Source organism: Lepus europaeus, chromosome 11, assembly GCF_033115175.1.
Source record: "Lepus europaeus isolate LE1 chromosome 11, mLepTim1.pri, whole genome shotgun sequence".
Lineage (NCBI taxonomy): Eukaryota > Metazoa > Chordata > Mammalia > Lagomorpha > Leporidae > Lepus > Lepus europaeus.
The window spans coordinates 104,274,513-104,301,065 of NC_084837.1; the positions used below are offsets into that span (position 1 = coordinate 104,274,513).

Consider the following 26,553-nt stretch of genomic DNA (forward strand, 5'->3'; position numbering starts at 1 on the left):
CATGGCTGGAACTCTGTGTGATGTGGGGTCTGATACGGGATATGGGTGTCCCAAGCAGTAGCTTAACCCACTGCACCACAATGCCTTCCCCCTCACTGCTTCTGTTCCACCTTCTGCTGAGCTGCCGTGGAAACCTTTGCACACTTATTGCTCAGCACATGCTAAGGTGTTTTGTGGAAGTTGTATTGGCTCTGGTTGCACTATGTAGTTCAAGTATTTGAGGTGAATGTTCCTTTATACACAATCTACTGAGAGAATTTCTGGAGAAAAAACTGTTCTTATGAAACAGAAATGGGATTTAAGATGAGGGCTGAACAACTGTATTATACAACATGCTATGACCTATTTTAAAATTATATATGATGACAAAGGGGTTTTGGAAAACTTTTTTGTTAGTTGCTCAGGTAATTCATGTTTGTTGTGGAAAAATCAAAGTGTAGAGAAGCCACAATTTCAAAAATCATTTGATGGGGTAAATGTTCTAGTGGTTAAGACACAGCTTGAGATGCACAGGAGTGCCTGGGTTCAAACCCTGGCTTCCAATTGCAGCTTCCTGCTAATGTGTACCCTGGCAGGCAGCGGATGATGGGTGAAATCTCTTAAAACTGAGCCATCTTGTGTTTGGACATGAATGTTGCCCATTTCTGACACAAGGCAGAATGTCAGACTTGTACTTCTCCCTGCTCACTGCGGTTCTTGTTTTGCAGAATTAAATTTGAGAAGGAGTCCTCGAATCAAGCAGTTGTCATTTAGCAGGACACATTCTGGATCCTTCTATTCTTTGTCTCAGCCAAAATCCCGAAGTGTGCAAAGAGTCCACTCGTTCCAGCAAGGTAAGTCAGCAACCCAAGGGCCGTCCATCTTCACTGGTCCGTGCTGATCAGTGGAAGGAGCAGCATGAAATTTGACATTTCCTGACACTGAAGAGGAATGGTCGTGTGCAGTCAAAGTTCAGGGCAGTGACCAGAGGAATAATCCGTGACCCTTGGAATCTGTCACCTTTGGATTTCTACAAACTGATCCTCCACAGTCGTTATGGGTAGCTTGCTCACTCAAGAGGAAATTGCCAGGGTAGCCATTGTGGTACAGCAGTTTAAGCTACAGCTTGTGACCACAGCATCCCATATTGGAGTGTCGGTTGGAGCCCATGCTGCTGCTGCATGTCCAATCCAGCTCCCTGCTAATGTGCCTGGGAAAATAGCAGGTAATGGCTCAAGTATGTGGGTCCCTGCCATTCATGTGGGAGACCACATAGAGTGCCTGCCTCTGGCTTCAGCCTGGCCATTGTAGCCATTTGGGGAATAAAGTGGATGGAAGATCCTGTCTCTTGACGTCTCATTCTTTCTCTCTTTTTTAAGATTTTTATTTCTTTATTTGAGAGGTAGAGTTATAGACAGTGAGAGAGAGAGAGAGAGAAGTCTTCCATCTGCTGGTTCACTTGCTAAATAGCCGAATGGCCAGAACTAGGCCGACGAAGAGCCAGGAGCTTTTTCTGGGTCTCCCACATGGTTGCAGGGGCCCAAATACTTGGACCATCTTCTGCTTTCCCAGGCCATAGCAGAGAGCTGGATCAGAAGTGGAGCAGCCAGAACTAGAACTGGCGCCCATATTGGATGCTGGTATGCAGGTGGAAGTTTTAGCCCACTAAGCCACAGTGCCGGCACTCTCTGCCTCTGTCTTTCAAGCAAATCTTAAGAAAAGAAAAGAGGAAACTGCCCGTAATCTCCCTCCTGGGACAAAATCCTACACGTGAATTTCCCAGGTGGAAGCTGATACGTGTTCATATGTTCTTTATTCTTTTATCCACAATTAATTAGGTTGGCTAATACATGCATGTTTTTATGTTTGTAAATTAGCTTATTTCAGTTGCCTCCGTTTCCTGACACCAGAGCTGGGGTTAACATGAAGTCTTAATGAAAATTCAGGACAGCAGCACTCATTGTCGTCTTTCCTGAATGGACTGGCTGTTTGAATAGTGTTGAGAAAGAATGCAAGGTTTGCTGTTCTTGGTTTACAGGCCAGAGAGGAAATTCTCCAGTCCGAAGTATTCGATCTCCCAAAAGGCTTCTTTTTGGGGCAGTATCTGGGATGACCAGCCCCTCAGAAAAGGGTTCAGCCCGAACTAAAAGGTCTTCAGGAAACATGTCCAGGTCTGAGATACGTACGGCGTACCAGGTATAAATCTCTATAACATTTACAGCACTGTTGTCTCAGGGAACATAGAAACATCAGACAGTCAAGCAGCTGATGGATCCCTACGCTGAGTGGAGGTGTGGGCAGCTGGGGTGAGCCACTGGGAACTTAAAGCAGCAGGTTCGGCCAAGGCCTAGGTGAAGGCAAGGAGACACGGATGATCTTGTGTAGGCTGTGGGCTTTTTTCACCGTGTCTGTTATTCTGAAATACGTACCAACATCCATCTGTGTCTGCTTGGTAGCCCACTTGATCGCTCGTTAAAAACCTAGGAGTGATGCCCAGCTGCTCCCTCCCATAGGGCACGGCCAGTCGACCCATTCCTGCCCATTTGACCTGCTCTGTCTTGTGTCTGCCTTTCTTGCTCACCCCTGAGCTCATGTCTTTGGTCAGTTCTGCCTAGAACATTCCAACAACCTCCCCCCATTGCCATCTCCCAGAGGCTCCGGCTATCCTTCTGAAACACTCATCTGTTTAATGTGTCCTTAGCTCGAAGCTCCAGAGACTCCCCCATCTGCTAATGTTTGATTTTCCAAGTTTCTCTAAAATGGAGCCTTGTGTTTGGAATCCCAGCAAGCTGCTCAGAGCGAGGGGGCAGAAGCAGAGCCAGGGAAGCGCCTGGAAGGCACAGCCCTACTACAGGACCAAGATTGCTGTCTTCCCTCAGGCTGACCAGGTCCTCCGTGGTTGGGTCCCTGCCAGCCTGGCTGGCCTCAGCCCTAGCCCTCCCTGCCTCACTCCACCTCCCCAGTGCATCAGGCTGTGTGTGCACTGTCTTGCACACAGCTGCGGCTTTTCACACTTGCGCTTTTACTCGTGTTGTTTTCTGTGCCCACAGACCCTCTCCCCAACTTTTCCAGCCTTTGCCTTTCCCAGCTGACGTCCATTCCTGAAGATCCGCTTCCTCGCTACTCCCCTGCCCCACCCCCCACCAGCTTAGACTGCCCCCTTGTGCCCGTCCCTGTCACCGCCTTGTCCACACTGTATTACCCATCTGTATCCCGCTGAACGTGGGACTTCCTGAGAGCATCCGGAAGGCTCTGCAGGAGACAGGCGTTTGACCTCCTTACCTGTTGCAGTTTTTTAAGTACAGTTTTTTTTTTTTCTTGCAAGAAGGAAGGGAAGTTTTTGTTTTCTCTGAAATGTTATCTTTGCTTCTGTGCCTTATGTATCTGTATATTCCCTCCCTCGCTCCACCCCATCCCCCCACGCACATCACCTGGCTCACAACAGGGGTTTAGTAAGCACACGCGGGATGAAGCTGAGCACAGGAGGAGCAGGTGAACAGTTGTGATGATGCAGCTACAGGCAAAGCGTAGCTTAGCCTTGGAGCGCAAGGTATGGAAACTGTTCTTAGGAGAAGCAACTGGTAGTGGATCCAGTGCTTGGTCGTAGAAAAGTGGACAAGCAGAATCTGAGTGGTGTTTTTTAGAGGGAAGCTGGTCCCTGTTTGAGACTTCCAACTTCAGATCCTGCCTCTGGCTGACTAACCTTAGAGACGACTACAGCACTTCTTTAGATAATACGGGTTATAATATTCCAGCACTGAGATAAACATTTTTTCTCTACAGACTCCCAAAAAGAGTTACCAGAAATCTCCAAGTTTTCCTAGAACCACACCGGGGAGGTTCCCGCGCACGCCGCAGACTCCGCCGTGTGCTGCTGATGGACTGCAGGTGCCCCCTGCGGAGAAGGCACCTGCAAAGCAGGCCGCTCCCCAGAATCCCCTAGGAGATTCCTCACGAGGCTGTGATCCGCGGGGACCCAGAGGGACTCCTGGGAAAGGATTCTCCCTGGCAGGAGAAGGTGCCTTTCTTGAAACAAAGTTACCAAGAACTCCCAGGAGGCAAGGTGCTCTTCCATCTGAGTTTTTGCCCAGTTGTTCTTGGCCACATTCAGTGAATTCCAGTCCTGAAAGCCGACCCCAGCATCCAGCATCCCCACCTCCATCGACCGCCCACCCTGGAAGCACGTGTGCGACCCCCAGCAGATACTTTCTTAGAACACCACCGAGGGCAGAATGTGCGGGCTCACCTCCGAATCAGAAGCACCCACAGCTCAGCCCTGCAGCTGCTCGGTCAGAGGAACCAGCGCAGAGACCAAAGGACTATGCTGTCAAAACCCCGAAGAGATCAGGGAAGGCGACTGCGAATTGTTCCCCACCCACTTCTCCAAAGAAACGCATTCAGCCTCCTCTATGTGATGTTTCCAAGAACAGTCTGTTTAGGAAACCAACAGAGTCTCCTCCCCCTGAAGAGCTGGATTGGAAAGAGCTCCCAGCGTGTTCCAGTGTAGCCCCACCCCTCTCTCCTGTGCCCTCGACTCCCTGCAAAACCTCCCGGGCAGCTGCTTCTGACGTCCCCCCTCCTCCACCCTCCAAAACTGGGAAATGGTGCAGAAGGACCTCTAATCCCGAAAGAAACTTCCTGCAGTGCCAGCCTGACACCCCTGCGTCCCCTGTGGTGGGGACCGACACCCTGGCAACCATCACAGACTGTAGAAGGGGCCAGAAAGAAGTGAGTCTCTGTCCCCAGTCTCCACCTGAGGGTCAGAGTTCCCTGGGCACTGGTTTCGGGAGTGACTGGCACAGGTCCTCTCCTTTGTTTAGTTCCAGCGACACAGAATGTCTTACTCTTGAGGAAGCTGATTGCCAGGGCAGTGATAGCTTGAAAAGTACGATCTCGCCAGTGGGGGAAGGGGAGGGGCTGAGGACCTCCGCTGCTGGTGAGAAGCCGTCTGCGTCTGACCCCGGGATTCCTCTGACTCCTCCTTCCTCTGGGCCCCTGTCTCCTCTGATGCCATCATACGACCTGCGCTGCACAGCCGACAGGAGGCAGCGCCAGGCTGTGGCGCAGCTGGAGCAGCTGCAGGCCTCAGCTGAGCACCCACAAGCTGCTGCCAGCCCAGAGGCCTACGAGGTTGAGCTGCAGATGCAAGCCTCTGGCCTTCCCAGGCTTCGGATTAAAAAGGTCGACGCCGGCTCTTTGTGTGAGGCTGAGTCCCTGAGAAAGGAGGAGAGCGGCCTGGGGGAGGAGAGCCCCTTCCCTGCTCTCAGCCTGTCCAAGGCCAGCAGGTCGTCTAGCAAACCCGAATGCACCTACGTGTCGCCCCCCTGCCTGCGGCCTTCACACAGCACACCCGGCAAGGGGGGGGGACAAACCTACATCTGCCAGTCCTGCACCCCCACCCGCTGCCCCTCTAGCACCCCTTCCCCATTCCAAACCGATGTCGGGGTTCCTTGGACACCATCCCCCAAGCACAGTGGGAAGACCACTCCCGACACAATTAAAGACTGGCCCCGGAGGAAGAGGGCGGTGGACTGCAGTGCTGGCCCCTCTGCTGGGAGGGGCGAGCTCGGTGTGGACCTTCCTGGTGTCCTGCCACCACTTGAACCTGAGGCAAAGGAGCGGGGCCTTGAACTCAGCTTGCACAAGACTTCCATCCTGGGCGATTTTGAGCTTGAGGGTGTGTGTCAGCTGCCAGACCAGTCACCCCCGAGGGACAGCGTGCCCAAGGCTGAGGACACCTTCTCGTGGGGACAGTTTGGGCTGGGTTCCAGGAAGAGACTCTTGTCCAGCAAGGAAGATCCTGATTATCGAACCAAGAGGGTCTGTGCCGGCCCCAGAGAAGACCCAGAAGAGGGGCAGAGTGAAGAAAGGTCTCCGAGCTGCAGTGGGCGACCACTCTCCTCCATGGGGGACGACGAGGTGTTTGTTTCTGGTGAGTTTGTTTCTCTTGGGCAGTGTAGAGCATGGGGCAGGGAGGCCTTGGGATGGCCCAGGCTTGCTTCTTGGTGTGTGGAGCTAACTGACACGTGGCATCTCTGTAGGCTCCACCCCACCTCCCGGCTACGCTGTGCGCAGCTGCCTGTCTGCCAGCGGTCTCCAGGCCCTGACCCAGTCCCCGCTGCTGTTCCAGGGGAAAACGCCATCCTCTCAGTGCAGAGACACCAGAGGTAACTTGTCTGTTACAGGTCCTGGAGACTCCCCCCGGGGTGACCCCCTGCAGTTAGCCCAGGGATGCCAGGCATGGGGTAGATGGTTTTGTGCCAGTATGTCATGTGTCCTTCCCAGAGAAACCCTGCCTTAGAAAATCTGCATCAAACAGACCTCCAGCTCCTGAAATGTTGCAGTCTCTCGACAGGGACAGCAGAGGGTCAGTCGGCGCCAGCCGCCAGTCGTGGTCTTTGACTCTGGGCAGGAAGGTGTTTTGAGCAGCACGAGTGATAGCTGCTGTGTTCCAAGCCAGCCACAGCCCACGGTGGGCTTGCACCCACGTCTTCACTCTCAGATGAGCGCCGACCGCAGTGGTCAGCCTCAGACTCTGGCACCCCTCCTCACTCCCAAGTGTAAAAGCCTTGGACTTGGCCCGTGAATGGCACTGTTTGGGTGTGTTTCCGCCTCTGTGCCGCACTGCAGGGGAGCACGGGGTGGGGGGAGCTCTTGTGGTTCTCTTCCCTGGAGCCCCTGATAGAAATCAGACAATAGCATCAACCCCACAGACCCAAGACCTAAACAGCACTCGTCCCACGGTGCTGTGCGTTCTTGCAGAGGCTCGTTGCTGTCAGGGAGGAGGGCCTCGTACGAAGCGTGGCTAACATTTCTGCAGGATGAGCAGACCCCTAGGCAGTGCCGAAAGCGAGAGAGCTGGCTCCCGAGTCCGTGTTTGCGTGTGGCCCTCTGCCGTTTAGGCCTTTTGCTCAGTCCTCAGTCACTGGCTGCTAAGTCTCCCTGCCTTTCCTTAGATGAGGACGCGGATGTGTTTCCCTCCAACGCCGAGGAATCTCCCTTCAGCCGAGCACTCTCCAGGAGGCGCCCCATTGGCAGAACTTACACGCGGAAGAAGCTCCTCAGCTAGCCAGGGAGGTGCCGGGCGAGGACTCAGGACTACGGACTACACACACTACTGACCCCGTCCAGATCCGCCGCCTGTCCCAGGCAGTAGTGCTCTGAGCGTGGTTCTTCCGGATGCACGGGGGACTCCACGCTCGTACCATAAAGGAATCCTAGCGGTTTGTCCAGAAACGGTCGTACCGCAGCCTGATGGGACGAGAAAGCTGGAAAGATGCGGGGAAGTCAGCTAGGTCCCACGGGCATGGAGAAGTCTGGGACCTGGTCGGCTTTCCGATTCCCTCGGTGTTAACGTCCCCCTCCTGCATTCACCCAGCCCCAGCCCAGCTGTGCCTTGGGCAGTTGGGGAGCAGGAGACCAGACAAGGGTCTGAGATGGGACCACCATGCCCTGCGGTGAGAACAGACAAGGAGCCCTGTGCCAGGTGCTTCTCGGAGCTGCTGCAGACGGCATCGAGCAGCAGGGATTTTCTGCATCCCCTGAGTAACAATAAAACCACCTCTGCTTACTCGGTGTTCAGTGCTTCTCTCTGTAATGCTCCAGCCTGTGGCTAACTGACCACGGTCCAGCTCTAGGGTTCCCAAGCAACCACATCTCCAGGTGTGCCCTGAGAGCCAGCCCGTCCCGGGCACAGTCCCGGCCCAGTCACAGAGCCCAGCACCTGGCCAGAGGCTTCCTTCCGGAGCGCCCCAAGGAGCAGCAACCGGCCTGGCTGTTGGGTCTGGGACAAGGGCCCGGCCGGCAGTGACAGCACTGAGGACTGCATCACAGTCTCCAGAAAGGGGACCAAACCTGGTTGTCTTGTAAATCAAACTCTGTAGTGGAATGAGAAGGCCATGCCAAGGTGGCCACTGGCAAGCGAGCGTCAGTTAGTCAGGAATGGCTTTGAAAACTGCCTGGCGACAGGCTGTGATTGGATGGCTCTGGAAACTGCCTGGCAACAGGCTGTGATTGGTTGGGGTATAGACCGCCCCTTGACCAGATTGGCTGGTCTTGGCTATAAAAGCTTTGTATCAACTGTAATAAACGAGTCTGCAGGCTGCTCGCCTCAAGCCTGCTCTCACCGGACTCCCGGGGTCTGTGTGTTGACTCCGCGCCTCTTGCCCCCACCACGCTGCTCTTCTCAGTAACGAACCCAACTGCCACATTGTAGAGAATTCAACGGCTACAAAACTCCAAGTGAAAACTCTGAGATTATTCTTGTTTACTATTAAACGGTTTAAAAAAAAAAAAAATGTGCTCGGTTTCCCAGTCCCCCCATGTACATAAGACCACTTAACCCCAACCCTGCTGCTGCTAGACGCCATTCAACAAGCCTCACTGAACCTCAAAACTGCGCACGGAGGCTCAGCCTGAAGCCCCAGAGCAAGGCAAAGGGACCAGGTCCCGCAGCTGCAGGGCCGGGGGGCGGGAGAAGTCTGTTCCGCTTTTACGGGAGTCCAGTTCTTTGGGGCTGTGGCCCTGCTGACTGCCCTAAGTGTAAAGAGGAGGAGCTGGACTCGGGGTGAGGCGAGCACCCTCCACAAAAGCAAACAGGACCGGGAAGCTTCCCCGAGGCAGCGGCCACCAAAGGGCCTACAGGGGGTTTATGCGGACATCAATCATTCCTGGGCTGGCTCTTCGTGGCTCCCGCCGGGCCTTGGGCAAAGACCCCAAGTTCCAGGGCAGGCCCACCTCGCCCAGGGGTAGCACCCGCCCCACCAAGGGCTCGGCCACTTCCCGCTGCCTCAGCTCTTCTGGAGAGCCCTGCTCCTCGCCACACAGGCTTGATCGTTTCCACGTCACGGGCAATGGAGCATGGACCAAGTCCCGTGTTTCCTCCCGGGCGCGGGGCGCTGCCTCGCTGAGTGGGGACTGCCAGAGAAGCTCGGGCGCTGGCTGGGGTTCATCTTCGTTTCCAGGGGCTTGTCTGTTCTCCAAGCAGAGGCTCCTCCTCTCCCCACCTGTCACGGAGAGGAATTGTCAGAGAGGGAGGCGGCCTGGCTTCCTAAAGTCCCGGCTTTCCAACGCTCCAGGACAACAGGAGGGAACTTTGAAATGTTTGTGGTAAAATGGAAATTTCATCTATTCCCATACCAGCCTGAATGCTCCCGATCTCGTCTGATCTCGGAAGCTAAGCAGGGTAGGGCCTGGTTATACTTGCGTGGCAGAGGGAAGTTTCAACTGGGAAGGGGGCATTTGGCCCAGGAGTTAAGACCCTACTAGGGACGCCCACATCCCATATTGGAGTGCCTGGCTCCACCTCCAATTACAGCTTCCTACTGGTGTGCACTCTGGGGGACAAGTGATGGCTCAAATATTTGGGTCCCTGCTAACCACATGGGAGGCTTGGATTGAGTTCTGGGTGCCTTATTTTTAAATTCCATGAACTTTTTGAAGTCCCCTCGTAAGCTGAGAAACGCCCCATAAGATCTTAAGTGAGAGTGGTTCCTGGGCTCTCCCCCAGACAAAGGAGTAAGCCTGACTCCAGGCCACGCGGGCCACACACGGCCAGCTCTCGAAGAGAGCAGAAGGACGTTACCCCTGCCCTGGCCTGCAGTGTTCCCGCCGCTGAGCTTCTGTTTGAGTTCCTGGTTGATCCACATGTGGCGGCTCAGCTCCTTCTCCAGAGCTTGAATCCGGGCCTCATACTGCCTCTTGCTGTCTGCTAACCCCTCGCCAAGGTGGTCTATGGTGGAAAGGCAGAGAGGAGCGGTGAGGGGGTGCGAGCAGCCCCCCGACCCGACCCCCGCCAGGGCTCGGCTGGGCCTCGGCACCTCGGCTCTGCTGCAGCAGCAGCTGCACGTGCTGCTCGTGCTCCTTCTGCTGCAGGGTCAGCTGCCGGTCCATCTCCAGGCGCTGGCGCTCCAGGGCCACCTCCAGCCAGTACACCAGCCTCTGCTGCTCCTCCAGCTGCATCTCCAGCTCCGAGAAGGCGATCTGCTGCTGGTGCTGCTCCTCTCGGAGCGTCACCACCTGTCCCGAGACCCAGCCCGGCTCAGCCCCCGTGCCCCCGGGAAGCCTTGGCGGGGACGCCAACTCCTGGCCAACGTGCCCCCACAGCAGACGCCACCAAGAAATCCCCGGGTGTTTCCTGCTGAGCCAAGGTGTGGCCTCCGACACCAATGGTGCTTTAGGCAGCCAGCCCCGAATGATCATAGCTGGGTCTCAGGGTGGCATTTATTGTCTCCTGCTGTGAACCCTGTCCTGCCCACAGCCTACTGAACTTCTAGGCGGGCCCTCAAGCTGCAGAATGTCCTCCAGGTCAGGTTTCTCAACCTCGCGCATCCGGAGCAGGTGGTTCTTGGTTGTGGGGCCTGCTCTGCATGTTAAAGGATGTTTAGGGGACCAGCACTGTGGCGCAGTGGGTTAACGCCCTGGTCTGAAGCGCTGGCATCCCACATGGGCGCTGGTTCGAGACCTGGCTGCTCCTTTCCGATCCAGCACTCTGCTGTGGCCTGGGAAAGCAGTAGAAGATGGCCCAACTCCTTGGGCCCCTGTACCCACATGCAGGAAGAAGCTCCCGGCTTTGGATCGGTGCAGCTCCGGCCACTGCGGCCAATTGGGGAGTGAACCAGCAGAAGGAAGACCTCTCTCTCTCTCTCTGCCTCTCCTCTCTGTGTAACTTTCAAATAAATAAATAAATCTTAAATAAATAAATAAATGATGTTTAGGATCCCTGGCCTCCATCCCTACCACTGTGACAACCACGAGTGTCACCAGACATGGCCCCGGGCTCTGGGAACCACTGGACAAGGCCACCCTGAAGTGGACCAGACAGGAAGACGGGGTGGAGGAGGTTGGGTCTTAACTTCACTAGGGAAAACCGGCTTTGAAGACTAGAGCCAGGCAGCCCTGGAGGTGGGCATTAGTCCTCAAGAGTGGCAGGAGGAGGAGGCGAGGGGCTCTGGACCCACCTTGTCAAAATACTTGCAGAGCAAGGCTCTGGTCTCTGAGGACGAGAGGTAGCTGAGTTTGGCCATGAGGTTCATCTCACACTGGGACAGCAGCGAGGCCGAGGCCCGCAGCACCCGCTGGCGGCACGTGATGGCCTCGTTCTTGTACTCGATGGCAGCGTCCAGGGCCTCGATGGCCTCATCCAATTGGAACAGCGTCCGCTCCTCCTGTGGGGACAGGGACACGCGTGTGTGTGGGTGTGTGGGTGGGTGGACTAGAAAGGCACAACTGAGCCTCAGGGGTCCCTGCCCTGAGCACATTGGGAGAAAAGCTCCCCCTCCCCGCTCATCACAGCAGCAGGGACATGTCAGTCACAGCTCGGCCCTGGGGGAGGGCGGGCCCTGCTAAGACGCCGTCTTCTCAAGCACAAGTCCCTGGGTGTGAGCTACACTCAGGAAGGTGGATCCCCTGCACTGCACAGAGGGCGGCGTTGGGACACCCCAGGTCTGCTCTCCGCTCAGGCAAGGCCGTGCAGGCCGGCCGTCGGGGCCGCACCTCGGGCGAGAGCAGGCTGCCCTGCCGCAGCTTGCCGTCGATCTCCAGGCGCTGCTTCAGCAGCGAGTCCTTCTCCTGGCGCAGGCTGTCGATCTCGCCGCGGATCTGCTGCTGGCTCTGGGCGCTGCCCTGCCGCAGCTGCCCGCTCTTCTCGGACAGCTCCCTCTCCAGGTGCTCCAGCCGGCTGGATACCCGCACGATGTCCTCGTTCAGGGCCTGTGGGCGGCACGGCCAGCGATCAGGGACGCAGCAGATCCTGTCCTCACGGGCTGGCGGTCCCTGGATGCTAAGGACCACCCGGGGCCTTCCCTCAACAAACCTACAGCCCCGGCAGCCAGGCAGGCCCAACTCTTAGTTCCCAGAAGCCTGGGGGGGCAGAGGGGCCAGGGTGGCCAGGCAGGGGCCCCAGAGGAAAGACGTAGAGGGCTCAGACCCCCTGGAGGAAGGGATGTACCAGGGCTCACCTGGCTGGACCGCAGGCGCTTGCTCTCCAGCCCCGTCTTCTCCTGCATCAGGGCCTCCTTCTTGGCCAGGATGGCCTCCCGCTTGCGGAGCTCCTCCCCCAGCTCCTCCAGCGCCCGCCGCTGCTGCAACACCTTCTCCATCTCCTGGTCCAGCCACTTCTTCTGCTCCTCGATCTTCTAAGGAGGCGGGGAGGACGCTCAGTTCCCCCGGGCCGTGGGGCTGCCTCCCGGGGCCCACCGGGGAGGCGCGGCCCCACCTGCTGCTGCTCCAGGCTGACCACGGAGCCGTTGCTGCCGCTGCGCCGCTTCCTGTGAAAGGCCGCGATCTCCTCCGTCTTGATCTTGAGGATCTTCTGCTGCTGCTCGTGTTTCAGCTCCAGCTCCTGGGGGAGGAAGCTCGGTGGACGGGGCCACTTGCGGTGCCGGAGTCTTCCCAGGGCCTGCCAGTGACGCCCAGAGGCCCACGGGAGCCCCAGCCGGCCCTGGGGCGCGTCCTCCCGGTACCACCTGCCACTCTCTCTGGGCCCAGCAGGCAGACACAGCACGGGTTATCCAGTCCCTCCGTGGTGCCAGCACCTGCTCCCCATCACCCCGCTGACGTCTCCCCCGGCCTCACGTCTCTATCGCTCCCCAGCGTCTCAGCAAAGACCACAGAGAGGCGAGGGGACCGAGCAGCGCCCTGCCCGGGCTTCGCGGCCGTGGGCCTGACCTTGACGCGGTGCTGCCGCTTGCTCATCTCGCTCTCCAGGCGCCGCTTCTGCTCCGTCTCCTCGCGCAGCCGCCTCTGCAGCTGCCCCTGCTGCTGCCGCATGAGCTGCACGTTCCGCTCGAGCTCCTGCAGCCGCTTCTCGCTCTGGGCCGACAGCGACACCAGCCGCTCCGTCGCCTGCTTCTTCTCCTTCAGCACCTGGGCCACACACGGGATAGCGCAAGCCTGGCACAGCGCCTGGCACTCAGCGCTGGGCAGGACGGAAGGACGGATGGACAGGGCGACAGACAGAAGTGCAAGGGCCAGTGCGTGCCGAACAAACAGTAGCGATGACAGAAGGCTAGTAACAGTTCTACCAAGACTTTCACTAAACACCAAGCACTGTGCAAAGTCCTCCTCTGTGTACCAAGTGAACCTGAACAACCCAGTCAAAAAGAATGAGGGGCCGGCGCTGTGGCGTAGCGGGTAAAGCTGCCGCCTGCAGTGCCGGCAGCCCATGGACACCAGTTCGACTCCCGGCTGCTCCTCTTCCAATCCAGCTCTCTGCTATGGCCTGGGAAAGCAGTAGAAGATGGTGCAAGTCCTTGGGCCCCTGCACCCATGTGGGAGAACCGGAAGAAGCTCCTGGCTTTGGATCGGTGCAGCTCCGGCTGTTTCGGCCAATTAGGGAGTGAACTAGCGGCTGGAAGACCTCTCTCTCTCTGCCTCTCCTTCTCTCTCTGTGTAATTCTGACTTTCAAATAAATAAGTAAATCTTCAAAAAAAAAAAAAATGATGAGTATTAGCTCTCATTTATAGAGCAAGGAACAGAGAGGTTGGGAGACCTGACCAAGAACACATAGCCATGCTGCGGCATTCTGGGACCCAAACCCAAGCAGCTGGGTTGCAGAGCCAGGCTCCCAAGCATCTAAGCCACACTAGCTCTGACAGATGGACAGCTGCGTGGAAGCGTGGATGCTCGGATAGGTGGGCAGTCAAAAACAGGATGGACGTGTTAGGGGCTGAGCGCCTTTGTGGGAGCCCCACCCCCTGTACACCTCAGGACGTGGCTGAATTTGGAGACAGAGAATGGCAGGTGAGAAAGATTGGTGCCTGGTGCCCTTGTGAGCAGAAGGGGACTGCATGGACGCCAGGGCACAGACACCAGGAAAAGACACAGTGGAGAAGCAGCCACCTGCGAGCCAGACAGAGGTCTTGAGGGAATCCAGACCCGCCACCCTCTTGACCTTGGACTCCAGCCTCCATGGCGGGAGGCTGCCCGCACTTGGTGATGGCAGCCAGGGCAGAGCCCACAGAGAGCCCACACGTCCATGGGCAGGCCGCATGGACACGCAGATGGACGGACGGACACGTCCACTGACAAAGGTGGAACGGATGGGTGGGTTAGATGGACACATGATTGACAGGTAGGCAGATAGGGGATGGGTGGAAGAGGGACAGGTGGGCAGGGCAGAGTAGGGCTGCTCGGCTGCCCCTCCCCAGGCAGCATCAGGCAGGACTGGCCCCTCTGCCTCTGTGTCGGAAGCTGAGCCAATGCCAGGTCCTACACAAAGCTCACTGATAACAGCCTCGCTCCAAGATGCCAAGAGGGAGCTGGCGTCACCAGCCAGAGAGCCACAGTGGGCTTGGGCCCCACAGTGCCTGTGCCCTGGCTCCAGGGACTGCAGCCTGGAGGCCAGAGCCAGCACACCCCCTCCCCTCCCCCCACCGCCCCACGCCATCCCCTAGCCCCGACACTGACCTGCACCTGGCTCTGGGCGGCGGCCACCCGCTTGCGGAACTCCTGCAGCCGGGACCGCTCGCTGGCGTCCTGGGGCTCCTTGCCCTCAAGCTCCCGCAGCTGCCTCTGGCCTTCGCTCAGCTCAGCCCGCACGCGCTCCGCCTCCTGCTCCAGTTCCCGGATGCGCTGGCTGTGCTGGCGGTTCAGGGCCTGGGCTGCTTTCCCTGAAAGCCAGTGGGGAGCGCATTGGACAGGCAGCGCCCCCACCAGCCGCGTCAGCCATGGAGGCCTGCGTGTTCCCTGAGCCGTGCTACCGCCACACCACGACTGACTCAACCTGTTCCTCCGGTCCACTCATTCTTTATTTGTTCATTTGAAAGACAGACAGCGGTGGGGTCGGGGGGAGGTCTCCCGTCCAGTGGACCACTCCCCAAATGCCTGCAATGGCTGGGTAGGACTGGGCCAGACTGCGAGCTGGGAACTGGATCCAGGTCTCCCACATGGGTGGCAGGGGCCCACCACTGTGCCTTAGGGAGCTGGGGTCAGGAGCTAGAGGCGGAGTGGGATTTGGGACAACGAACTGGCAGGCCAAGCTCACTTTCTGAATGAACCTCATCCACGGCAGTGACCCAAGCAAATTACAAAATTACCCAGCTTTGTGGTTCACTGACACATGCTGTATAAGGACCCAACTTTTTAACTCGCACACCATCAAGCCTCTAGAAACAAACTCACGTGTAGGAAACAAGGGAACAGAGGGCTAAGTTAAATGGCACCACAAGGAGGCAGGAGACAGACCTAAACAACTAGAGCTGGCCACGGGGTCAACACATGGGGACTTCCTGAGCAGCACACCAGGGGGTGGAGGGAGCCACTGGCTGCCACCTAAAACTGGCCCGCTCCTATATTCCTGTCACCTGCCGGCAGCAGGTGCGGTATGGTCTGGGGACACGTGGTACCCTGTCACACTGTGTAACCCAGAGATTCTGTGCACAGCGTGCCTGGATCGCGCCAAGCACTCCCTGACACGAGCTGCTCGCTGAGAGCTCTCCTAAGCACTTCAGCGGAACTGATCCATGTCGCCTTCCCAACAACCTGTGATGCTCACCCCATTTCAGAGATGAGAAAACGAAGGCTTGGAGGCCTTTCGCTGCTTGCTCAAAGGAAGGTGAGGCTCAAACCTTGGCCTCCTGGCCCCTGCTCCTCAGCCCTCCACCCTCGAGCCGGCTCCAGAACGGGGCAGGTGGGAAGACATCCCCAGGCGGCAGGCCTGACCCGGTGCTCGCCACTCACCTGTGCGCACCAGCTCGCCAATGAGCTCCTCCTTCCTGCGGATGTTGATGGCCAGCTCGCGGATCTTCTGCTGGGCCTGGGCCAGCCGCCACTCAGAGGCCATGGCAGCAGGGGCCTGGCAGGTCTGCACCTTGCTCCCACCAGCCACTGGAACAGGCAGTCAAGGTCAAGGTCACCACCCCAAGTGAGGGTGCGGGAGGTGGAGGAGTGGGAGGGAGCAGCGCTCCCAGGGACGGTGTGGATGGGCCCAGGGTGGCTGTCCCAGGGCCACGTTGGGACCCAGCTTACCTCTGGACCCAGGGACAGCTGTATCCAGCTCTTCAAGGTGGGGCTCCAGGCCCTTCCTGTCCGATGGACTCCCTGGGCGGGCTCCCACCCTCTGACTCCAGTTGCTGATCCCATTTCTGGAAGGTGGAAGCAGGCATCTGTACCCCCAGCCCAGCCACCTCCCAGGCCAGGCGAGAGGAAGAGAGGCCACCAGACTTTCTGTCCCCAGGCTCAACGTGACCCCAGGTGTCTGGCAGAGCAGGGCGGCTGGTGGGGGACACTGAGGGCTGGGGTGCAGGCTGAGACCTGGGAGGCCTGGGCTCACCCCACATCACACCCACCCAGGGATACCCCCTGGTTCATAGCCCATAACCACTGGCCTGCTCTCCCCACAAGGGGCTGGCAAGGGTGATGCAGGTGAGGGCGCCTTGAGACCCGAGGGGTCTCCCCACTGCTGTCAGGAGAAGTGCTGGTCCTTGTCTGTGTGCAACGGGTCCCACTCACCTGCGCAGGTGCAAGGCCCTTCTGGGTGGCTCCTCCTCCTCATCTTCTTCCTCGGATGCAGCTGAAGAGCCACTTCCTGGCTTCTCCCCCTCTGCCCGCAACTCTGCTCCAGCCTCCCTGCCATCCGTCACCTGAAGGGGGCGCATCACAGTCCATGAGCCATCTCCCATCTCCCACGCCTCTGCCCTGTGTCCAGCCCTCTTCACATCCCTGCCTCCTCAAGCCCTCTCTTCCTCCAAGGCTAAGCTGACCTCCACCCAGTCCACATGCTCTTGGGCCTCAGGGCTGGGATAACCCACAGCTTTCAGGCCTGAAAGTGGCAGAACTGGGACCAGACCAAGGCTCAGGGAGACAGGTGAGGGCTCACGGGAAAGTGAACCTGCAAAGCAGGTGGCCTTCCAGGGGTGAGTTCCCCATCTCTGGGGGTATGCAAGCTTCCCATCTCTTACCAGAAGCCAATCCTCACTCCAAGTAACGCCCAGCTACCCCAGAGACGCCCAGCGGCACCAGCCCCTTATGAGAGGCCCCCAAGCCCCCAACTCCAGACCCTTCCTCTATAGCTGGGCATCCCACATCTCACAGGCGCTCCCACAAGAGCACAGCATACCCCCAGCCTTGCCGCCGTCTCCTCACCTCTCCCCACTGCTCGGGGCCAACTTCGTCTCCAGGAAGGCAGGCGGGGGGCACCATGCCCAGCACATGGTTGTGGGCACCCGCCAGGGGGGCTGTGTGAGGTCGTGGCACAAAGGAACCAGGAGGCAGGCCCTGCAGGAGCCCCGGGGCCCCCCAGCCAGGCCGAACCATCTCCAGCCGCAGCCGCAACTCCACCATCTCCTCCTGCTGCTCACGCAACCGGTCGCTCTGTGAGACACAGGCCACACGCCGAGCACAGTGAGGCGGCCAGGAGCAGGGGTGCTCCGAACAGGTGGAGGAGCAGAAAGCTTAAGGACAGGTCTGAGACCAGCAACTCTCTCGGGGTGGGAGGCAAAGCTTAAGAGAGTCGCACCCTGACCTCCTCCCGTCCCGCCCCCCAGCCGCCCACACACAAACACTGCCCAGCGCAACCCCAAGCTCTCGCCCACCCTGCCCGGTCCTCATACTCCTACCGTGCCAGGCCGCCACTTCCAGCCTCTGCCACCAGGGGGCGCACGGCTCGGGGCTGACCGAGCCGTGCCCGCTGCGCGCCCAGTCTCTCCAGGGCCTTCCCGGTACCCTGCCCCGGCTGTCTCCCTCTCCTCCTCGGACAGTCACCGCAGGCACCCGCTCCCCTCCTCCATGAAGCCTTCCCTGCACCGTGTAAGGAGCTCCCCACCTGCAGTTTGTACTGCTCCATGGCGTCCTCCAGCGCCGCCAGGAAATCTCGGTTCTCCTCCTCCAGCCGCGCCACCTGGCTCTGCAGGGTCAGCAGCTGCTGCGTCCCCTCGTCCTCCTTGTGGGACAGAGAGGGGCTTCAGGCTGGGCGGGGAGCTGGGGCACCCCGGCCCTTTCTCCGCCGCCGGCTGGCCTGGCCCTGCTTTCCCCTCTGTTCCAAGCAGAGCCTGCACTGGGGGATGGGAAGGGCTCTCCCAACCCTCCCCCCAACCCCGGCCTGGGGACCCCGACGCCGTCTCTCATTCCTTGGCCTTTGGCCCTCCAGGCACGTATAGGTATTAAGGTTAGCAGTTTGCTACAGATGAAGCCCTGGGACTTGGTGAAGTTAAGGAAGTGACCACGGTCACCCGCGCGAGCGACTCGGACTCCCGGCCGCCCTGCTGGCAAACAGGGAGCAGAGGCCCAGCCTGCTGCCCAAAGACCCTTCTCCTTCCCCCTGCCTGCCGGGCCCGGGGCCACACCTTCCGCCCGCCGTCGTCGGCGGTGGCGCTCTCGATGCCGCTGTCGGGCCCCGAGGCGGAGCTCAGCGCGCTGCGCTCGCCCTCCACGGCGCACAGCCAGTCGCGCACCTTGCGGGCAGCGGCGCCGGGCAGCCCGGGCTCGGCCTGCAGCTCGCGCAGGAGGCTGTAGGCCGCGTGGGTGCGGGCCCGGTAGCGCGCGCACTCGGCACCGAGTCGGGCGGCGGCCGCCGAGGAGGCGGCGGTGGCGGCGGTGGCAGCGGCGGCGATGGGGCCCGGGGCGCGCCGGCCGCGGTGGATGATGCGCGTCTCCGAGCGGTGCCGCGGGGGCGCCCGCGCCCCGGCCGCCGCCTCCTCGGGCGGCCGCTCGGCCTCGGGCCGCCAGTTGACCGTGGCGCGGTTGCGGATGTTCTGGGCGCGGCTGGCGTAGTTGAGGGTGTTGAGGGTCTCGTCGAAGTCCGACGAGGAGGGGCTGACGCAGGCGATCATCACCGTCTGGGCGTTGCCGCCCAGCGAGTCTTTGAGGATGCTGAGGACGCGGGGGCCAGGGTGTCAGGGGCCCCGCTAGCCAGGCCTGGACCGGCTCCCGGGCGTGGCCGCCTGCGGGCCGCAGACGTTCCGCGCCTGGAAGGCAGAGGGGGACACCCCACAAACCCCGCGCGCGCGTGCTCCCGCACCCAGGGTCTCCCGCACCCGGGCCCTGCTCACCGGGTGATCTTGGAGTCGCGGTAGGGGATGTGGCTGCCGCGGCGCTGGGGGTCACCCAGGGCGCTGATGACGTTGCTCAGCGCCAGGAGGCTGCTGTTGATCTGGATGCTCTCCTTGAGCCGCTCGCCGGTGCTGCCTGTCTTCAGCACCCTCTCCGAGCCCGCCAGGTCCACGAAATGGAACTTGGACACCAGCAGCTGGCCGGGGGCGGGGCGTGGCAGGCGGCTGGGGGCGCGGCCCCGCTGCTCCAACGTCACGGTGAAGACCGTGTGTGAGCGGCTGGACAGGCGGTTGAGGTGCGTGGCCCCCGTGTGCCGCGCCGCGTTGCCCATCTCCAGCAGGCTCAGCACCTCGTCCAGGCCCTCCACGTCCACCTCCTTCACCCCGCACAGCACTGTGGGCACGGAAGACTGTGAGCGAGCCGTGCGCAGTGCCCAGACCCGCCAGCAGGTGCACAGGCAGCGCTGGGCAGGCAGGAGGAGCCCCGCACTTGCTCCTCCTGACCCAGGTGCCCCCTGGGTGTGGTGTGGGGGGCTGCCCATCTCCGTTAGGGCTTCCAGGTCTTCTGCTTCCTCCCACGCCCAGCGCAGTGCTGCTCACCCTAGGTGCAGACTCAATGCAGAGAAAGTAAAGCAAAACCACGCAGGGCCCGGGGCTTCCCTAGAGGAAGTGCTCTGCCCTGACAGGTGCACCACCCCTGAAACCTAGCTCCCTGGGGAATCCTTTGATACAAGACACCAGCAGGCCCTAGTCTGCCTCCCTTAGCCAATCAATATCCTATGAAAACTAACTCCCTGAAGCAAGGGGCAGGGTCCTGGATCCCCAGACTCAAGAGCCCCTGATCCTGGCGCTGTGGCATAGCAGGTAAAGCTTCCGCCTGCAGTGCCGGCATCCCATATGGGCGCTGGTTTATGTCCCGGCTGCTCCACTTCTGATCAAGCTCCCTGCTGATGGCCTGAGATAGCAGTAGAAGATGGCCCATGTCCTTGGACCCCTGCACCCACGTGGGAGACTGCAAAAAGCTCCTGGCTCCTGGCTTTCCTTCCACCCCACAGGCAGTGATCGGCTTGCTGCCTGTCAGCAAGCGGGCGTGCGTTCTGGGGGAATGGACGATACCCGCTCTGAGCTAGAAGCCTTCCCGAGCCCCGCGCCCCGCTCGCAGTCAGCTCCTCACCAACATTGCCGCGATCGTCTTCCCGCAGCTGGATGTCACGGCTGGCAGTGCCCACCTCCAGCAGGTCTCGGAACTCCTCCTTGTACACCTCCAGGTAGGAGACGTGCACCAGGCAGTCGAGCAGGTCGTTCTCGTCTATCAGCTTGAAGGCCTCGGCCATGGCCCTCGGGATGATGCCCTGCTCGTCCTCGTGGAGGGAGGCTGCGGAGACACCACGGGGCCTCCTGCCGCGGCGCCTTCAGCTGGACAGGGCACAAGGCCCCTAGGGCCCTGGCAGCAGCTGGGGCCCGGGGCTCTGGCATGGAGAAGTCAGCGAGTGGCAGAGGCCCACCTAGGAGGGGCAGGCTGAGGCCAGCCATGCTCTGACGTGGTCAGGCAGAATCACAGAATTTAAGAGCTGGCAGCTGGGGCTGGTGCTGTGGTGTAACAGGTAAAACCACTGCCTGCAGTGCCGGCATCCCATATGGGCGCCAGTTCAAGTCCCAGCTGCTCCATTTCCCATCTAGCTCTCTGCTATGGCCTGGGAAACAGTAGAAGATGGCCCAAGTGCTTGGGCGCCTGCACCCGCATGGAAGACCTGGAAGAAGCTCCTGGCTCCTGGCTTTGGATTGGCGCAGCTCCGGCTATTATGGCCAACTAGGGAGTGAACCAGCAGATGGAAGACCTCTCTCTCTCTCTCTGCCTTTCCTTCTCTCTGTGTGTAACTCTTTCAAGTAAATAAATAAATCTTAAAAAAAAAAAAAGAGCTAGTAGCCACTTCTCATGACCTCCACCCCCACCCCAGCATCCCCTTTACCGCATCCAGGACAAACTATCAGATAGCCCTGGCTTGCTGATTCCAGAGACAGGGCCTTTGTTTTCACAGTCCACACTGTTAACGAAAGCATCTCCCAAGGAAGTATTCAGTATCTATCCTGAACTCTAACTGGATACTTCCTTAGAAATAAAATACGTGGGGGCTGGCGCTGTGGCATCATAAACGAAACCTTCCACATACAGGTGCCAATTCATTTCCCAGCTGTTCCTCTTCCTATCCAGCTCTCTGCTTATGGTCTGGGAAAGCAGTGGAGGATGGCCCAAGTGCTTAGGCCCTGTACCCACGTGGGAGACCTGGATGAAGCTTCTGGCTCCTGGCTTCAACCTGGGAGTGAACCAGTGGATGGAAGATCTCTCTGTCTCTGTTTCTGTCTCTCTATAACTCTGCCTTTCAAAATCAATCAATCTTGGGGCCAGTGCAGTATCTGAGCCTCTGCCTGCAGCGCTGGCACACCAAATGAGTGCAGGTTCATGACCCGGCTGTTCTACTTCCGATCCAGCTCTCTGCTTGTGGCCCAGGAAAGCAATAGAAGATGGCCCAAGTGCTTGGGCCCCTGCACCTGCGTGGGAGACCTGGAAGCTCCCCCAGAACGCAGATCTGGCTCTTGGCTTCAGATCGGCCCAGCTCTGGCTGTTGCAGCCATTTGGGGAGTGAACCAGTGGATGGAAGACCTTTCTCTCTGTCTCTCCCTCTTTGTGTCTGTAACTCTATCTCTCAAATAAATAAATAAAATCTTTAAAAAAAATCAATAGGAGCCGGCGCTGTGGTGCAGTGGGTTAATGCCCTGGCCTGAAGCACCACATCCCAGATGGGCACCGGCTCAAGTCCTGGCTGCTCCACTTCCCATCCAGCTCTCTGCTAAGGCCTGGGATAGCAGTAGAACATGGCCCAAGTCCTTGGGCCCCTGTACCCACATGGGAGACTCGGAGGAAGCTCCTGGCTCCTGGCTTCAGATTAGTGCAGCTCCGGCCGTTGTGGCCAATTGAGGAGTGAACCAGAGGATGGAAGACCTCTCTCTCTACCTCTCTCTCTCTCTCTCTCTCTCCCTCTCTCTCTCTCTGCCTCTCCTCTCTCTGTGTAACTCTGACTTTCAAATAAATAAAAGTAAATCTTTAAAAAAAAATCAATAAATCTTTAAAAAGCTCACAAATAACAGGCATAATATAATTCCGTTTTGAAAAGTATAACTTTCAGAAAGAAACTGGAATCCAGGGAGGGTGAGTGACTTCTGAAAGGCAGAAAGCTTTACTTTGTGCACCTGTTTTTCTGCACCGCCTACAGCAAACACTGATGCTTTTGAAACTGCTATGATGTGGATGTTTATGTCTCCCCCAGTCCCTGTCCTGAAATCAACACTCCCCATGGTGAGGGGAGGTGGGGCCTGGGAGTGGAGGCATGAAAGACATGGGAAGACACCTCGGGGGCCATGCCTTGCTCCCAGCACATGGGCTCAGGGCGGGGAGGAGGCTGCCTGGGAGCAATCAGCCCCTGGAATCTGCTGTTGCTGACTCCAGGGTAAGTTTCTTCTGTGCATAAACCACCCAGTCTGAGACGTTCTGCTACGGCAGCCCAACAGGCCAACACAGGAGCTGCTGTGGCTTGACTATGTCAGAGGCTTGGCTCCCAGGGTGGCTGTGTTGGCCCTTTTAAGAGGTGGGGCCCAGGGGGAGGTCTCTGGGTCACTGAGCATCATCACCCTCAGAGGGGACTAAGGTAGCTCTTGAGGGGCTCCAGTTAGCGCCCCCGCCTGACCCCTGAATCTCTCTGGCTTCCCGCCTCATCATGTCCCCTGTCCTTCTGACACCGGCTCCTGCCACGCTGCAGCCCAGCCAGATGGCCCTCACCAGGGGCTGAATGGGGGGGCCACCCGTTCTGAGACTTTCAGCCTCCAAAGCTGCAAGGTGCAATAAAGCTTTTGTTCTCCATAAAATACCCAGGCCCCAATATTTTTTTTATTTTTATTTTTTTGACAGGCAAAGTGGACAGTGAGAGAGAGAGAGACAGGGAGAAAGGTCTTCCTTTTTGCCACTGGTTCACCCTCCAATGGCTGCTACAACCGGCACATTGTGCTGATCCGAAGCCAGGAGCCAGGTGCTTCTCCTGGTCTCCCATGGGGTGCAGGGCCCAAGGACTTGGGCCATCCTCCACTGCCTTCCCGGGCCATAGCAGAGAGCTGGCCTGGAAGAGGGGCAAACGGGATAGAATCTGGCACCCCAACCGGGACTAAAACCCGGTGTGCCCGTGCCACAAGGTGGAGGATTAGCCTGTTAAGCCACAGCGCTGGCCCCAATATTTTTTTTAATAGCAATGAAAAACAGACTCAGACAGCAGCCTAGGAGCAAGCAATTCATGTTACTTAAGAGGAGGCTGTTCCTTCCACTGGTCCAAAGCATTCTTGTGGCAGCCAGGACAACAGCTCGTCCAGGACAAACCGTGCCCATTCTCAGCTGCTCCCCCAAGGTCCCCAGGACCAGGTAGCATGGCCCCATCTCCATGGAGTGTAGAAGCTCTCCAACGAATGACCCGTCTTCCCTACCCTGCCCCGCCCCCTGACATGGCTGCAGCTTCCCAATGGGAAACCTGCTCCCCTCCTCCAGGGTCCCCACCTCCCACAGGAGCAGAAATTCCAGAAGACACTGAGATCCCTCAAAGGGGGCCTGCGGTCATGGTCAAGGTCACTCACCCACACTGGCCTCCCCCATGGTGTAGGTCTTCCCAGAGCCCGTCTGGCCATAGGCGAAGACGGTGGCGTTGAAGCCCTCAAAGAAAGCTTCGAGAAGGGGCTGCACGCAGGCCTGGTACACAGCCTCCTGCCCGGTGTCCTCGGCCAGCACCACGTGGAAGCCAAAGTGGCGGTCGCGCCCCAGGGTGACGCGGCCGAGAGCCGGCTCCACCTGCAGGCAGCTCTGATGCCCGTGCAGCAGCTCCTTGGGGAGCAGCGGGCGCACGCGCAGGGCCACCCTCACCGGGGCCTCCTCCACCGCCGGCAGCTTCGGAGCCTCCAGCCCCATGTGGAGGGAAGACTGGTCCAGGCCCTGTGGGGAGAAGCTTTGAGAGGCCCTCAGCCATCAGCACCTGCACTCCAAGGCCAGACACAACCCTGCAGGTGACCAGAGGCCAGATCCTGCCTCGCAGGTGTCCTTAGGGCCCACCCTGAGGCCCGGGTGCTGAGCAGCCTGATACAGCCTTATACAGTCACAAGTCACAGCTGCCATCACTGGCCAGATGAGGCCCGACCGCTCCACCTGACAGCCAGAGGCCTCTGTGTGCATTTCCGCAAGTCACCACCCCAAGGAACTCCTTTCCCGAACACCACAGCCTCTGCCTTTATCACATCACCGCTGCAACCCGCTCCCCTTTTCTTCAAAACAATCAACAGATTCGCCAAGACCCAGCTCCCACCACCGAATCCTGCCCATGTCCCTCTCCTCAACAGTTCTCACATCCACCTGCTGCTCCCCACCCTGCGGCCAAGGCCCTGGTCCTGGCTGTGACAGTTTTGGTGGCATGAGTTTGCCCAGCCTTCCCTGCAGGCCTCAGTCTCCCCTTGTGCTCCAACCTGGCAACCAGGAGGCATTTTTTTTTTTTAAACAGGCAACCACAGGGGCTTAGCAGGTAAAGCTGCCTCCTGCAATACCAGCATCCTATACAGGCGCCGGTTCAAGTCCCGGTTGCTCTACTTCCGACCCAGCTCTCTGCTATGGCCTGGGAAAGCAGTAGAAGATGGCCCAAGTCCGGCCGCTCCACTTCCAATCCAGCTCCCTGCTATTGCACCTGGAAAGGCAGCGGGTGAGGGCTCAAGTGCTTGGGTCCCTGCCACCCATGTGGGAGATCTGGATGGAGATCTAGGCTTATCCAGCCCCAGCTATTTTATCCATCTGAGGAGTTTAGCAGCCAATGGATCTCTCTCTCTGCCTCATCCTCTATGTCACTCTGCCTTTCAAATAGGTAAATACATCTAAAAATAGAAATAAAAAAAGATAAGCCTTAAAATAAACTGTCTACCTTAACCACCCACCTCCTGGGCCCCAGACTTTGCTTCGAGCTCTCTCTCTCTGCAACGTTGGTGTCCCCAAGCCTCCTCAGCCTCCCGGGGCAGGGGTGCCCCCTTTCTCCAGGGGCCAGGGAAACACCGCTGCTCGGCGCACCCACGGCAATACACACGGCCCCCTCCACTGACCACTCGGGTGCTCATGTCCGCCCACCTCCCAGGCTCCCCTGCCGGCTGGGTCCCCAGCGCCCAGCACAGGGTCCGACGCTGCCCAGTACACAGTAAGGAACAATCCCCATCCAAGGAACTCGCTCCGCCCCTGCTCCTCGGCCCGCACGCCTCAGTCACGCCTCAGTCGGGGACCCCGCCCGCAGCACCGATCACTTCCTGCGGAACAACTCGGCACCGCAGCCCTTGGTCCGTTCACTCACTCAGTGCACGGCTTTGCACAGCAGTGTCGGGGCGGGGGTGCAGCCCGGCCCGGGGAGACTCCTCCGCACCCCTGCTCGCTGAACAACTCCACGGCGCGATCGCGCGATCCCGGCGGGCACGGGACAAGGGCGCCGAAAAGTTTTTATAAGTGACTACAAACAAGGACTGTCCCCCTGCAGCCTCGGCGCTCGCTCCTCCTGGCCAGGCCCGGGATGCCGGCCTCCGTCCCCAGATTTAGGGCTGGGGGGCGCTGGCCTGCCCAAGGAGTGGCCACCAGGAAGCCGGGAGTAGGGGAGATCAAGGCTGGGGAGCCGCTCGCGCCGGGTCTAGACTTCCCCGCGCGGGCCTGCGCAGGGGTCAGCGAGCGCGCGCTTCCCCCACCCGTCCGGGTCCTCGCCCTCCGCCCCCTCTCGGCCCCACACCCACCTGCCTGGGCGCGAGCACAGCCCGAGGTCTTGCAGTCCAGGCTCCCAGCCCCGGCGCGGCGCGCTCCGATGCCGTCATCGGGACCCCCGCCCCCCAAAACAGCCCTTCCCCGCCCGCAACTCCGCCCGCGCGCGCGCTCGGGGGCGCAGGCGCTGGCCGAAGGCGCCGCGGAGTCGGCCCGCAGCCGGGGCGGGGCGGGGGCGGGGGCGGGGTCTGGGGCTGGGGGGCCGGGCCTGCACAGGGAATCCCCCGCAGGGCTTCCCCTCCGTAGGGTTTGGACCCCAGGCGATCGTGTCCGCAACTCGGATCCACTTCTTCACCCATCTATGTTTCCTCTCCAGGCCCAGGGCGTCCCCCCTTGCCAAAAACCAAGGCATTAAAATAAGTACTTCCTCCGTCCCAAGTCTCGTTTTCCCGCTTTTTAACATTTCTGAAATCGAGCTCCCTCTTAGAGGCTTTGTCGAAAGAAACTTGGCACCAGCAACGGGACAGGTGGCCCCGTGATGTGCGCACCGGGCACTAAGGAGATGGTGTCTTCCCGGTGACTTGTGACAGATTGTTTCCATCGGGTCCACCGCCCGATTAAACTGTATTTTAATTAAAATTTGGAAACGTATTTGTCATTTCAAGTGTCATTAGAAAAACCTGGGGCCGGAGCTGTGGCGTAGTGGGCTAAGCCTCCGCCTGCAGTGCCAGCACCCCATATGGGCACCGGTTCTAGTCCCAGCTGCTCCACTTCCAATCCAG

At 59.2% G+C, this 26,553-nt stretch overlaps 2 protein-coding genes across 5 annotated transcripts in view; one reads left to right on the forward strand and one right to left on the reverse strand.

The window, feature by feature from the left end:
• The window catches only part of TICRR (TOPBP1 interacting checkpoint and replication regulator), a 58,412-nt gene extending 50,172 nt beyond the window's left edge, over positions 1-8,240 (forward strand). For both annotated transcript variants that reach the window (XM_062206239.1, XM_062206240.1), the window contains exons 19-23: positions 708-833; positions 2,018-2,175; positions 3,763-5,911; positions 6,021-6,146; positions 6,936-8,240. In XM_062206239.1, the coding sequence (XP_062062223.1) occupies positions 708-833; positions 2,018-2,175; positions 3,763-5,911; positions 6,021-6,146; positions 6,936-7,048 (2,672 nt within the window). In that variant the 3' untranslated portion in view covers positions 7,049-8,240. The remainder of the gene's footprint in view (positions 1-707; positions 834-2,017; positions 2,176-3,762; positions 5,912-6,020; positions 6,147-6,935) is intronic.
• On the reverse strand, positions 8,223-25,884 carry KIF7 (kinesin family member 7). Of its 3 annotated transcripts, none has more exons than XM_062206242.1 (19): positions 25,807-25,884; positions 23,641-23,992; positions 20,141-20,341; positions 18,967-19,360; positions 18,262-18,787; positions 17,742-17,858; positions 17,063-17,290; positions 16,430-16,560; positions 15,947-16,062; positions 15,659-15,805; positions 14,387-14,589; positions 12,646-12,843; positions 12,194-12,319; positions 11,937-12,110; positions 11,473-11,688; positions 10,938-11,144; positions 9,798-9,996; positions 9,563-9,709; positions 8,223-8,984 (listed from the first exon to the last, which is right to left on the reverse strand). In XM_062206242.1, the coding sequence occupies exons 1-19, from the start codon at positions 25,882-25,884 to the stop codon at positions 8,617-8,619; spliced, it is 4,128 nt and encodes a 1,375-aa protein (XP_062062226.1). In that variant the 3' UTR covers positions 8,223-8,616. The 3 variants fall into 3 exon arrangements, with proteins under 3 accessions (XP_062062226.1, XP_062062225.1, XP_062062227.1); XM_062206241.1 differs by having other exon boundaries at positions 11,937-12,113; XM_062206243.1 differs by having other exon boundaries at positions 11,937-12,113; positions 23,641-24,005; positions 25,807-25,823.
• Positions 25,885-26,553: the final 669 nt, after the last annotated feature.

What these genes read in the sequence shown, in the direction of transcription:
- KIF7 (XM_062206241.1), bottom strand. Translation starts at nt 25,884, where the DNA reads ATGACGGCATCGGAGCGCGCCGCGCCGGGGCTGGGAGCCTGGACTGCA. An exon ending in AGACGATCGCGGCAATGTTG is followed by an intron (nt 19,361 to 20,140) that starts GTGAGGAGCTGA and finishes CCGTGCCCACAG; the next exon opens with TGCTGTGCGGGGTGAAGGAG. An exon ending in CCGCCCAGAGCCAGGTGCAG is followed by an intron (nt 12,844 to 14,386) that starts GTCAGTGTCGGG and finishes TGTGTGGCCCAG; the next exon opens with GTGCTGAAGGAGAAGAAGCA.